General features: G+C 41.8%; 1 protein-coding gene across 1 annotated transcript; it reads right to left on the bottom strand.

Annotated features, from left to right (window-relative positions):
• Positions 1–712: 712 nt before the first annotated feature.
• On the bottom strand, positions 713–13,075 carry tada2a (transcriptional adaptor 2A). Its single transcript, XM_056441741.1, has 15 exons — positions 12,987–13,075; positions 12,236–12,342; positions 12,086–12,145; positions 11,910–12,001; positions 11,122–11,279; positions 10,542–10,630; positions 10,216–10,288; positions 10,062–10,125; positions 8,397–8,440; positions 6,646–6,756; positions 5,582–5,653; positions 3,705–3,837; positions 2,030–2,073; positions 1,592–1,671; positions 713–1,213 (listed from the first exon to the last, which is right to left on the bottom strand). Exons 1-15 carry the CDS (start codon positions 13,009–13,011, stop codon positions 1,028–1,030), a joined length of 1,338 nt encoding a protein of 445 aa, XP_056297716.1. The 5' UTR covers positions 13,012–13,075; the 3' UTR covers positions 713–1,027.
• Between the last annotated feature and the right edge of the window lie 218 nt (positions 13,076–13,293).

Genomic DNA, 13,293 nt, shown 5'->3' with positions numbered 1-13,293 from the left:
GGCAGAGAGGATGGAGTCACTGACGCCACTAACTGTCCGTCACTGTGGAGCACCAATAAAAAGTGATGACTCAACCATCAGCTCAGCAATGATCAGGCTCAATGATATGGCTCTGCAATGAGATCTAGAGTAAACATAATCTGGAAACCTGTTGTGGCCATTTCCAGACAGGAACACATGATACACTAATTTATACTACTTGTTATTGAATCAAAAACCATTAGAGCTCCAGAGATTAATTTAATATCTGGTGATCTATACCATTGCCTCTCCTGCTTGTATCAGCTACATTGAGATTCAAAATGTTCTTGTTTTGAGTTAGCAAACTACATTTGCTTTAAAAACATTTGATTTCCCAACAAAGTTTCTATAGTTACAAGAGTTTAATTAGTTATATAGCAGGTGTTGATTTTCCAAGTAAAAGTAAATGTATTATAATTGATCCACTATATTTGTTGAATTGAAGGACTGAAATTGCATCGACTGAAGGACTATCTGATTATAATTGTAAGGAACTGGAATTAATTAATAAGAAAAGTACCAATTGAACAGTCTGTGCTTTCCCTATAATCAGTGCACAATTACAGCGTTCTTTACATAAAACCACATATGGATTTTTAGTTAATCTCAAGTAAATTATGGGAAACTATGGGGCCTCTAAGATAAAGTTTTACCAGACATGTTTGTCAAAGTATAGCCAATCCAGTGCAAGTAAAGATATCAGCATATGCATCTTTTTAATATTTCCATAAACATTTTATGACAGGAGAAATAAATACATCCTCATTTAGCATTAACCCCTGTTCTTCTGACAGAGAATTATATGAGATTTGCCATTTTAATACATTTTAGACAAAACAGACCGTACAAATGTTAAAAAATTTCAAAAGGAGCAGCAAAAAAAAAAGAAAAAAAAGGAAGAAAAAAAAGCTGAACCTCGAACATAACACGAGTTTACAAATGTTACAAGATTAGAAAAGCGTGAACCACTAACCACAACAGTCCCCTGTGGTCACACGAAAGCCTCCTAGGCCTTAGTGATGTAGCCCTCCTTGATTAAGAAATCATAGATTTTGCGCGTCTTGTTGACGTCGATCTTGATGAGCGCTCGGGCCTGCGCCAGCCGGAGCCCGCCCTGCCGTCTGCACTCGTTCAGCAGGGCCTGCTTGTATTCCAGATAGGCCCCCGGCACCAGCCGCACAATCTGGCATAACTACCGGCACAAAACAAATACAAGGGAGTAAGAGATACTGCAAAACATAGACAATGTTACATTTAAGGCCTCAGCATGCTTCAAACTAAATGCTCCAACAGGATCGGAAACCCAGCTAGAATAGAGGGAGCGTGAGACCAGAATCTTTCAGAATCAGACCATCTGGATGCAGAAGTAGGCCGTGTGCGCGGAAGTGTCGATGCCCGTCTGTCCACACAAGTTCAGACAAGAAATCTAAATACTGTCGTGACGACATTCTGTTTTCATATTCATACGTATAACTCATTTTGCTGTTGGAAGTGAGACAATCTACTTCACTTGAAGCATACTGAAGTCTTTCCGTTTGGCCCTTTATGCACAGACAAGGGAAAGGCGTACCTCTTTCTCCCGCTCGTTGAGTTTCTCTGTCCCCGGCAACCCGGTCAGATTAAGAGGAGGGGCGCTCCGCCTTCCTGTTGCTGTGGAGCAGAAATTCATCAACAGTCAACCAGACATACGCAGCACCCCCCTGTTGGTCTGCACGACACATAACAGCAGACCGAGTACAAGCAGTTCATTCCTCCGCTTGGAGTCAAACACACATTTAGGATGAGTACATTGTGTAAACAAGCCGCACGGGAGTGTGCTTCCCATTTGTGCTTTTGAGGCAAGTAAAGGACGCTTATGTAAAGGGGAAAACAGCAACATAAATATGCACTTAGGGCCAAATGTTTCGAGTGCATTTATGGAGGAGCATTAAAGTGACTGTGCCTGGGGCCATGCACAGGAGAACGAGAGGAGGGAGTGCAGACGGAAAGGAGGAGAGAAGCTGCGTACCCGATACCGTGATTGTTGTGACAGCTGGAGTGATGCCAGCGTCTCTGGAATCAGAAAGTCAAGTGTTAGCATTTCTCTCACACACACACACACACACACACAATCGTCCAAAAAACATGAATCATCCCGCACAATAAATATATTTATTTAAGGTGGAATAATTAGAGGAACTTGTTTACCACCCAAAGCGCAACGATCATTAAAAAGAGTAAACAAACTGAGGAGACTGAGGCCACTGCTGCGAGAGCTGTCTCCTTGCTGTCCTGCCTCTCTTCACGACCTTTCTGCAGTTTCTGCATCTCTTGACACCTTTCTTCTGCAGATCCTCTCTTCTCTTCACCAGGGACCTCTTCCTCTCTCTCACTGCACTTTCTTTCTCTTCCTACTTCCGCATCTCCGCACCTTCCTACTTCTCTCCGCACTCTACTCTTGTCCTTCTCTGTCCTCTCACTCTCTTCCTCTCGTCCTCACGTCCTTCCTCTTGGCTCTTCTCTCAAATTCTCTAATTCTCACTCTCTCTCTCGGGTGGCTTGGTTCTACCATAGCATGCTGATGACACCCAACTGATCTTGACACACACCATTTGATCCATCTCGGCGGTGGCATCCTCTCTGCCTGTCTGACTGATCTCATCTCTCTGTGGATGTCCTCTCACCACCTGAAGATCAACCCTGACATGGCTGAGCTACTATTCCTTCCAAATCTCCCCCCCCCGACCTGACTATCACCTTCCAGCAGCCTCTGTATTGGCCCGGAGCGGACCAGGAACCTCATCAGGACGACAGACTGACACTCTCAGGACACTCGACGCTCAACTCTCCTGACGGCCCTGTAGGTACACACTGCTGCTGCACCTCCTGCTAATACCTGCACGACATCAGCGCAGGTTCTGCGGAGGTTCTGATCAATTTCACGCCTCGACTACTGCAACTCCTGCTCCTCCTGGCTGGTGGCTGGTCCACCCGGCCCCGGCAGCTCATCCAGAATGCAGCAGCAGCAGCTCTCTTCAGCCTCCACCCACCCACCACCCTCCTCCGCTCTCTCTCCCTCGGTCCTGGTTACGGTGCTCCGCTTCAAAAAAACTGACTCGCCTGGCTCGTGCACGTGCTCTGTATCGGACCCCGCCCGCCTACGACCGTCACATCACACACCGGCACGTTCGCTCTTCGCTCGGCTCGGCAACAGCGGCCGGTGCCTGCCTCCTGTGCCGAGAGCTAAAATCGAGACTGTTGCTTTTGCTGCTCCTGGCTGGTCAGTGGCTCCCACGGCCCCACTGACATCAGAGAAAGTCTCTAAGTCTTCTCTTCCGGACTGAAAAAACACCACTTTTCACTACTATATAATTAAAACATTATTACACAGATTAGCACTTATATGGCACTTAGACTTACTTTACTTATGGTTCGACTATGTTGATGTTGTGTTACTTCCTGTATTCTGTTGTTTGTAGTGTGTTCTCTAGGTTGAAATGCACTTATTGTAAGTCGCTTTGGATAAAAGCGTCTGCTAAATGACATGTAATGTAATGTAATGTGTAAGTATGATGCACAGCAGCTGAAGCGTCTGCTCTGTCCGCCTCCGAGCGGCTGGGAGCGAGTGTGGTGACGGAGGTCGGCGTCTCCGAGGAGCGAGACTCCGGCAGCCCTTCTACTACCCGCTGGATAACTGCTCTCACATTGCCGCCTGCTTGCTGAGCCACTGCTGGCAGGCTCTGCCATCCTGGATGTACTGCAGCACGTCACACAACATGGTCCGCTTCCGGCGCTCCTCCTCCCGCAGTCGCTTCGCCCGCTCGTACACCTTGGCACCTGGGAGTCGGCAGAGAGGTCAATGGGTTCAGGGTGGGGACCGATACTCTAAAAAGTATGACGAGTATACTCTAAAACAGGTGAGACAACTCTTAACCCTCCTGTTACCTTTACATTTATTAACATATTTTACCCTCGGGGTCAATTTGACCCCAGCAATTAAAACCTCCAGAAAATTATTAGAATTAATATTGTTTCCCAAGTTTAAGTGTGAGGTACTTTATGTTTGTTTGTTGACTACCTAAATAGCCCTTTAAATATATAAAAAAGTTGATATTTCTTTTATGTTTGACACAGTGAAAAACAGCCTGGGGTCAAATTGACCCTAAAGGTAACAGGAGGGTTAAGGATTTAGTAAGGGTTCATTTACTGAACTCATTCATTTTGTGAAAGTAAATATTCAAGTCATTAAATAATGATGTCAGCAATTCCCTGATATCATTCCAAAGTGTAATCGATATCGCAGCTCTATAAAACATTCAGTTCCTCGGTGTGCCGCATTCAAATTCACCAAAATGATTCAAAGACCTGATTCCGTGTGCTGCGTGAAACAATGTGACGCCGAACTCCAAATAAAGACATCAGCTCAAATCTGAATAGAACTAGAAAATGCATTTCCTTCTGAAAAAAAAATGTTGGAATAAAAACATGAAAGCTTGAAGCTGAAAAATAAAAAATAAATTGCTGAAAAAGGTTTGAAAATAGCTGAAATATGAAATGAATAACTGAAAATGTCCGGAAATATCTGAAATATGAAATAATAAAAAATATAAAAAAAAAAAAAAACTGTTGGAACTGTTGATTCATAGTCACACTACACACGACAAGATTCCTACCTACTTTATCAAAAAAAATAAATTATAAATATAATAAATTGTGCCGTACGATATATAAATTTTTTTTTTTAGATTCTGAAGCAGCGCTGCACTCCCATGACGCACGCACACAGCGGTCCCACACACACACACTGAAAAAACCAGGAGGAGTGGAAAAACACATAAAAAAAAAATGTAACAATTTAATAAACTACGAAGATATGAAAAGAAGCTGAATTATAAAGTTATAGCTAACACTTTTGTCAACATTTTAAAGGTGGAATTTTTTTTTTTTGCTGATGGTATATTGATATTTTTTTTTTTAAAGTTGAAAGTTGAAGCGGATTTGAAGATTTCCATTGATCCCATTCATAATTTATTCCATGAAAAATTAATAATTTGAAAATTTGAAAAGATAAAAAATATTTGAAAATATACAATAATAGCTGAAGGCTATCTGAACATAAGACAAATTAAATAGCTGAATTTGCTGAAAATATGAAGATACTGTAAGCTTTTAAAGTTGAATATTTTCTCCATAGGAACTGAATTCAAAAAATAAATAAAAAGTATTTAAATATAAAAAGATGTGAAACATTTGAAATATGAAAAGTCATTCCAATCTAATCCTGAAGAAGCTGAATTTTTTAATATTTGAATTGTTTAAAAAGCTGAATATATGAAGGAGAAGAAGAGGGACAAAAAAGGTACGGAAGAAATAGAATAATAAAAAGTTTAATAAAGATTACAAGAACAATAGTTGGACTGCTGAAGCATTCCAACTAATAATAAAAAAGAGAAGTTTAATAAAGATGACAAGAACAAGAGTTGGACTGCTGAAGCATTCCAACTAAATAGTAAATACGTTTACCCTGCTGACGCATGACGTTGTGTGGAACAGAGGAATGAAAAGGTCAAAGTGAACTCACTGCAGAAGGACTTGATCCCTGCCTTCCTGAACTCCTGCAGCCTGCGGATCTCTCTCCTCAGCTCAAACTCCACTGCAAGGAAAAGCAGATCAGAACATTCTCGTCCAGAGACGGCGACGCGAACTCGGTCTCCGACAAGCACGACGTCGCTCTCGACACGTCGCACAACAACACGAAGAAGCATTTCTGCTTCACTCGGTTTCATGATGAGTTAATGCAAAGTCCGAGCCATTAATATGCATCCACGTACACACTGTACGTGGTTGCAGTTTGACAATTTGGAGAAACATGCCGGTTCGCTGAGCTCAGCACAAACACCGGAGACACGGTGCTATCCTCGAGAAATGGTTGAGGCAAGACATTGACCGCAAAAGCAAATGCTATTGTATTTTTCTTACTGTTTAAAAAAAAAATTACATTTGTTCTTACTGCTCACTACTGTGCACCTGCTGCTGTAATTCTGCAATTTCCCCACCGAGGGACTAATCTAATCTGAAGCCTAAAGTTAGCATCCATCATTGGGGAGTGAGTTCCAAAGTGTGAGCAGATGTAGGGGCGCACAGCTTAATGGTCACTTTCTGCTCATTTCGTCGTCTGCCCAACACCGTTACTGTGTGGGTTCGCTCACTGCTCTCGCAGCTTCGTTTTCATCAGCACAAAAGCTCAGACAGTTAGACGATTTAATAGATGAAGATAGAAGATAACAAATAGGCATACGTGCCAAAATGGCAAACCTTTACTTTTAGGAGTTAAGAAACATAACTATTTGACAGATGTGTCCGGCAGCACTCTTCCCCATCATCACAACTAAAAATGAAAGAACATCTTGTAAAAAAAAAAAAGGTCTCAGTAATTTGGAGAATCTACAACAATTGAAGCAGTTCTGATTAGAGTGAAACTACATCTTACACTTCATGTTGGTTTTCTCTTTATTTTGTTACCCATTTGTATGTAAAGCTATACTGGGAATCTATGGAGACATATGGGCACTTCAGAAAGGACTGGTTGAATTCATTCTGTTCTACTTTCAGAGCCTATCCATGTGTTCTCAGCCAGATACTAACGTGCATGACTTTCAATGAATTTGTCGTGTTCAATTGGTCCGACCACTCTGGCAAATCGTCTCATGACATCATACAGCTCCTGCACCTCCTTTGGGTAACATCGCTCCAGCACTGGGAGAGGGAGGGAGGAAAGAAGTGAGCGGGCAGAAGATACACACAAACAGAACAGCAAATATCAACACACAAACGGCACCGTCTACACAACACTGGATTTAGATGCATGTAAATAACATATAACTTAGTATCCATTTCAAAATGTATTCAGTGTCTGGACTGCATGACGCTCTTGTGAAGCTGCCATGTGGAGATTGACAAAACAGATTGTATGGATCTGTGCATTTCCTGTTCCTCCTGGTATCGTAGCACACGATGCACACACAACACATCACACAGAACTCGACTTCCTCTGTAAACATCGCTGTTAAACCAACTGCCATCGACTCTCCGCTTGCTGAAGCTGCCGGCGCGTCAGACTGCCCGGCTGGGTTATGACGCACCAGACGGCACCGCACAGGACTGCCGAGTGACGGACGCTCGGTTTCAACAGAACAAAAACACCGCAATCCTCTTTTCTTTTCTTCGGCCCTGCTGTAATTAAGTAGAATGGCGTTTTGAGCTAAATGTGACGATAACTAAATGCTCAGCAGCCAAACAAGTACGAACCCTGCTTATTGGTATATGAACATGTATTTGTTCTTTCTGTACTGAAATATGCACCAAAGCAAATTCCATGTCAACCCATCCTTGGAAAATAACAGAACCAGAGAGGAAAGCTGTAGAGAGGAGTGAACAAATCCAAGAGAAGCTGTGTGTGTCAAGTTCCTAATGAGCAGCTGGCATCTCAGGCCAAACACATGAAGTCATGCTCTGGAACAAAACAGTGGACACACAGAACAAGGTTGGAGACACCAACACCGGACTTCTGTGGCGTCGCACGCAACAACACGACACCGACTTCATTTCACGTAACATTCAGGACGTCAGACGCACCGCTGGCAACACAACAAGGTGCACACACACACACACACACACACACACACACACACACACACACACACACACACACACACACACACACACACACACACACACACACACACACACACACACACACACACACACACACACACACACACACACACACACACACAGTCTCCATGACAACCAGTCTGCAGCTACTCTGAGTACCCTTTTAGCTTGAGAGACAAGGGCATGTCGGGAGGAAACATGGGAGGGTGGCTAACTGGATGCTGCAGGGTGCATAAATAAAACATGAGAGGAGAACCCTTAAACTCCTGAACACCAGGCGATTTCAGAGAGCAACACGTGGAGATATAACGATGGGCTGTGTGGTCGGACGTAGTTAAAAAGAAACAAAGATCGTCCCTCGCCTTCAATCTGATCTAATAAAATAAAAGATACAACAAATAACAAGTGGCTCCATAAAAGAAGACCCCTGCATTTAATTCATTACGGCAGCAGTGCTCACCACCCAGGGATCTATTCTCAGTGAAGCGATCACGCCGCGGCACACAGGCAAACGGACCACGTGCGACCTGGATCATCAGGACCAGCTGCGTCAGTCGTCACGCTTCAGCTCCGCGTGGCCACAGAGGTGAACGGGGGTTATCGCGCTGCAGTTGTTTGCATGCATCCATAGAAACCAGCAGCGATTTGGCTGCTGGATATCAGATGCCTCCCTGAGTTGCTAAGAATACAGCCGAGTCAGCGAGAGCTGTGAGAGGACTTACTCTGGAATTTCCGCAGGTTGATCAGTCCATGGTCTCGGATGACCCTGCAGGAAATCAAGATGTAGATTTATTATTCTAAAAGTTAATATGTTGATTGCCGTGTCTCTGCGACATTAAGCCTGGCATTTAACCATATGCAATCATCTTGGCTGGTACAGTCTACAAAGTCAACATGGCATTGAAAACAAGATAAATACACCCGTCTTGTACACTGCAGCTCGGGGAAACGTGTTGAAAGAGGATCTAGGAAACACACGCCAGTCCACCGGGCTCGGTGAGCACAAACCCGTTTAGGTGATTTAGAGATGGATACATGAAACGATTGCTGACGGATGTCAGATAATGACTGGTAGGTAGTAGGCTGAAGGATAATAGGCGGAGATTCTCTAGAAAGAGTACCAGCTTATCTCCAAATGCAAATTCTATATTTGAAAGAAGTTGTGTGATTGTTTTTAAGGATGCGTTTGTGGTGCTGTGAAATGTTTTACAGGGCAGGTGTTTCTATTATTTAGTCTACTCTTATAGATATAAATGTGATGGCTGTTTTAATTGACAAACCAACCAGTTAATTATTTATTTTTCTTCGATAAATTAATAGTTTTTTTGCTTTTAAGACAAATGTACACGAGCAAAGGTGTCATAAAGTCACGACAGGTGTTTTTAGAGTCTAATAGTCAGACATCACCGTTTCTCTGATATCCAAATGCACAAAATAAATATTCTGTGGAGTTTTAAACATTTGACAAACTTTACTGCAGCGCTGTCTTTACCTGCCAGAAGCAGGACATGTCTGTTTGACAGGACAGCATTCATCGGAAAACAGACAATATATTCACGGTTGGAATATAAGTAAACCTTAAGAGGAGGGTCGAGTGTGGTAGAGTCTTTTCACACTACATGCATTACATCAACTCTTTTGCCATCATAATGAACACCGGTGACATGATACCTTTCTCCTTTCTGCCCCCGAATGACTCCCTGAAGCTGGTAATGAGAGCCGGAAAAAAGGCTTAACCCTCCTGTTACCTTTAGGGTCAATTTGACCCCATTCAATGTTTAACGGCGGTGTTCTTTGGGGTCATTTTGACCCCAGGCTGTTTATCACTGTGTCAAACATATAAGAAATATCAACTTTTTTATATATTTAATGGGCTATTTAGATACTCAACAAACAAACATAAAGTACTTCACACTTAAACTTGGGAAACAATATTAATTCTAATAATTTTCTGGAGGTTTTAATTGCTGGGGTCAAATTGACCCCGAGGGTAAAATATGTTAGTAAATGTAAAGGTAACAGGAGGGTTAAATATGTAATTAGAATCACTTGGCTAAAAGATTCCAGTCCCCGCAGACTCATTTCTTTAAAGTGCATATAACTGAATAATAATACAGTTTAGAAATAATCAATATAATAGCATTTTAATTCATTAATATTAAGAAGGTACAGATAACGGTTAAAAATAGTTTACCTTGTACATTTTATATTAGTATGAAATGCATTCATTCAACCTGAAAGCATAACAATTATCTGTGGGGAATGAGGCTTCCAAAGGTCAATGTACAAGCTTAAAGTGCCATCTACTGACAGACAGGGGTCATTACATAATGCCAAATACATCAATACTGATTATTCATAATTTAATGGAGAAACAAATGACCTACTTTTTCCTTCGCTGTCTCTCTCTGAGTCTTGAATGATAAATATCAACAACTGAAAGCTTGAGTGCTGAAATAGAATACACATGAGCAAAAGTTCATCTTCAATTGCCAACATTTTAAAAAGAATGATAAAAATATAAATTTAAATGATACACACCACGCAGGATGTCTGAATCATCATCCACAAAGTCGATGTCTTTCAAGTCCCATTCTGCATAGTTGTCAAACTCCTAGCAGGACAGTGAAAAATCATTTTCATAATCTGGTGTTTTGAATTTCAGTCAATGAATCAATGATCCCAGGCGTGCTCTTATTCAAAAACAACGTATAAACAAATGCTGGGAGACAACAATAAGAGCACGAGTCACTGTTTCAATATCATTCAATGAGGAGCCGCCTCGTGGCCCTTTCTGTTCTTTATTCATGTTTACACGCTATGTTAGCACACGGATAATAAAGTGCAATACTCATGCATCTCCTCACCTCCATGAAGTCTGCTCTGGCGGGCATGTATCCAGCCATATCGCGAGACAGCACAGAGTCAAATGTAGGACGCGGAGGATCATCAGTGGCTGTAAATCAGAGCGATGCAGTACAGACACAATTACATTTGAGCAATTCCTTTGTGTCGTCTATGAAAACAAGAAATCAGCCTCCTGCAAACTCCCTACAAGATTAGATTTTTGAATATGTATATCAGTCATAAGAAATATAAAAAAGTGAAGAGTTCCTCTCTTTGTTGCGTGAACATGACGGTGAAATGTTTGTCGAGATCTCAAACAAGTTCCTAACTCAGCAACTCCTGGTCAGTAGGTATCAGGCTTCAAGTGTGCATCTCTTTTCAGTGACTACATGTAAATCATTCTTATGGCTGCTCTGAAGGCCCATAATTAATGCCACGATCATTTTCAAAATGTTATCCAAATATAGTTAAATATTAAAAGGTCTAACATGACGAATATTAAATGCTTGTTGCCAAACATGTCGGATTTTGTTGCGTCTTATTCCTGTTGCAACATCAGTGAAGGCGAAAACAAAGAAGGCAGTTAATGTGGGTACTGACGTTTGAATGGAATAGCGCCTTCTACAAAGGGTGAGTCTTTTGTTTCCCGGAGGCTGAGCAAGGTGGAGGAGAAAAGCGGGTTATGGATGAAATTCTTCATATAGTGGCTCTCGCATTCCTCCTTGGTTTTAGTGCGCATCTGATATGCCACATCCTGCCTGCAGGAGACAAATAGCACAAGTAAAAAGTGTTAGTGTGCAACAAAAGCTCAAATAAAGGCATATGACGACAACTGGAAAGGCCTTTCACGCAAAGTTTCAAAGAATGGAATCAAGCCAAATAAATCCTTTTTTTCCTGAAAAGCCCAATATATAATATATTTCATGAAAAAGCCTATCGCGCTCTACAGACTTATTGTACTTGAACAGCATTTGTTCAAAGACCGATTTCATGATGAAAAGTCTTAAAGCATTATCATCTAGTGTTAACTAGATGTAGAAAATTCACATTTTGGCCTAAAAGCCGAAACATTATATATTCCATGTCAGCAAACAGCTGTAGTTCTCTGATTTGGGACTAATAAAGGATTATCTTATTTTATCAAGCCACACTAGTGGTTGTTTTTACATGTTGACATAATATAAAGTACCAGTCTTAAAAGTCAGTCACAATTTGAGTGTAAGCCAAATTAAAATTGGGGGGAAATGTGAGGCAGGATCGTAATAATCAGACAAACAGACTGTTAGGTAAAGATACCTTGCAGCCTCAACAAGCCTTTAACCCGGCAACAACACTTTGACGAGTGACAAACAAACTGACTTACAAGCCCCACGTGACGAAGCACTCACCAGTTTCCAAAACCACAGTCCATGACTGCTTCCAGCAGGGCCATCTCTTCCTGTGCCGTCCACCCAGACTCGAGCACAGGGAAGTCCGATGTCTGTGTCGGGAGTACAGAGTGAGAATAAACAGCGACTGTGGCGAGTGTTTGAATGTGCGAAATATACTTTTATTTTTTACTTACCATGATTTCATATTTGTGATCACTCTCGTGCTTCTTGTATTCAAATCCTTTGGTGAAACACTGAAATAAAAAGAAGAAAATAAATGTAATTTCATTCTGTGAATAAACAAGAGCACAAACGATATTTGTGTACATTATGCACATGCTCACCTGGAGGCAGAGTAAAAAAGGTGAGGGTCCACATTCTGCACACTTAATGTACGGCTCAGTTAGAAGAGAGGAGCAGCCTCTGCATGGTGGTTTATCAAAAGGATCATCTGAAACAAACATGATTCGTCTTTAATCACCACCGACTAACAAGACAAAACAGCTTCAATGCAAACCTGATCACCTCCAGACTAGACGTGCAGTGGTCAAACTAACTACACCTCCTCACCTCTAAACGAGAGGAGGCTATTGGTGCATTGGTCAAACCAACTAAACCTCATCATCTCTAAAACCAGACAAGGTTGTTGGTGCATTGGTCAAACTAACTACACCTCATCATCTCTAAAACCAGACAAGGCTGTCGGTGCAGTGGTCAAACTAACTAAACCTCATCACCTCTAAAACTAGAAGAGGCCGTTGGTCACACAAACTAAAGCTGAATCTTTGGCTGTAAACAAACGGCACTGTTAGCCTTCAGGCTAGCTGTGCTGACGCTACTTATGAAGCTAACCTAGTTCGGTTTAGTTATCTCAGCTTCACAGCTATTATATCTGGAAGTTATCCGACATTAAATCACACGATATACTCGTATATACAAAGACAATGGTGCTGAAATGTAAACACAGCTAGCTACATGTGCTGATGCTAGCGAAGCGATGCTAGCTGCAGTGGAGCCGAGACTCCTCCAATGACTTGAGAGCAGCGACACGCTGCAGCAGCACCACTCAGCTAAAGTCAAACTATCCATACTTACTTCCAAAAGATGCCAGGCGGTCCATAAGACAACAGTTTTAACAAAAGTAATACCACAATTAATCTTGTCTTCTTCTTTCAGGTTAAAGGTAGCTGATGTCCTCTGTTTTACATCACTGCCACCTTCTGGAAGACGTGAAGTGTGTCGTAGGCCTACAGATTATGAATGTATATTTGAATGTACATTATTTCCCCTTATCGCCTGATCCCAGTACAGTGGCCACAATCTGTTATCTCTAATAACAAGTCAAGTTTCTTTCTTTGAAAAAATTCATATTCACAATTCATAATAGTATAGGGTATATCAC

The sequence above is a fragment of the Pseudoliparis swirei genome, chromosome 20 (assembly GCF_029220125.1).
Source record: "Pseudoliparis swirei isolate HS2019 ecotype Mariana Trench chromosome 20, NWPU_hadal_v1, whole genome shotgun sequence".
NCBI lineage: Eukaryota > Metazoa > Chordata > Actinopteri > Perciformes > Liparidae > Pseudoliparis > Pseudoliparis swirei.
This window is presented reverse-complemented; position numbering and strand designations above follow the sequence as displayed.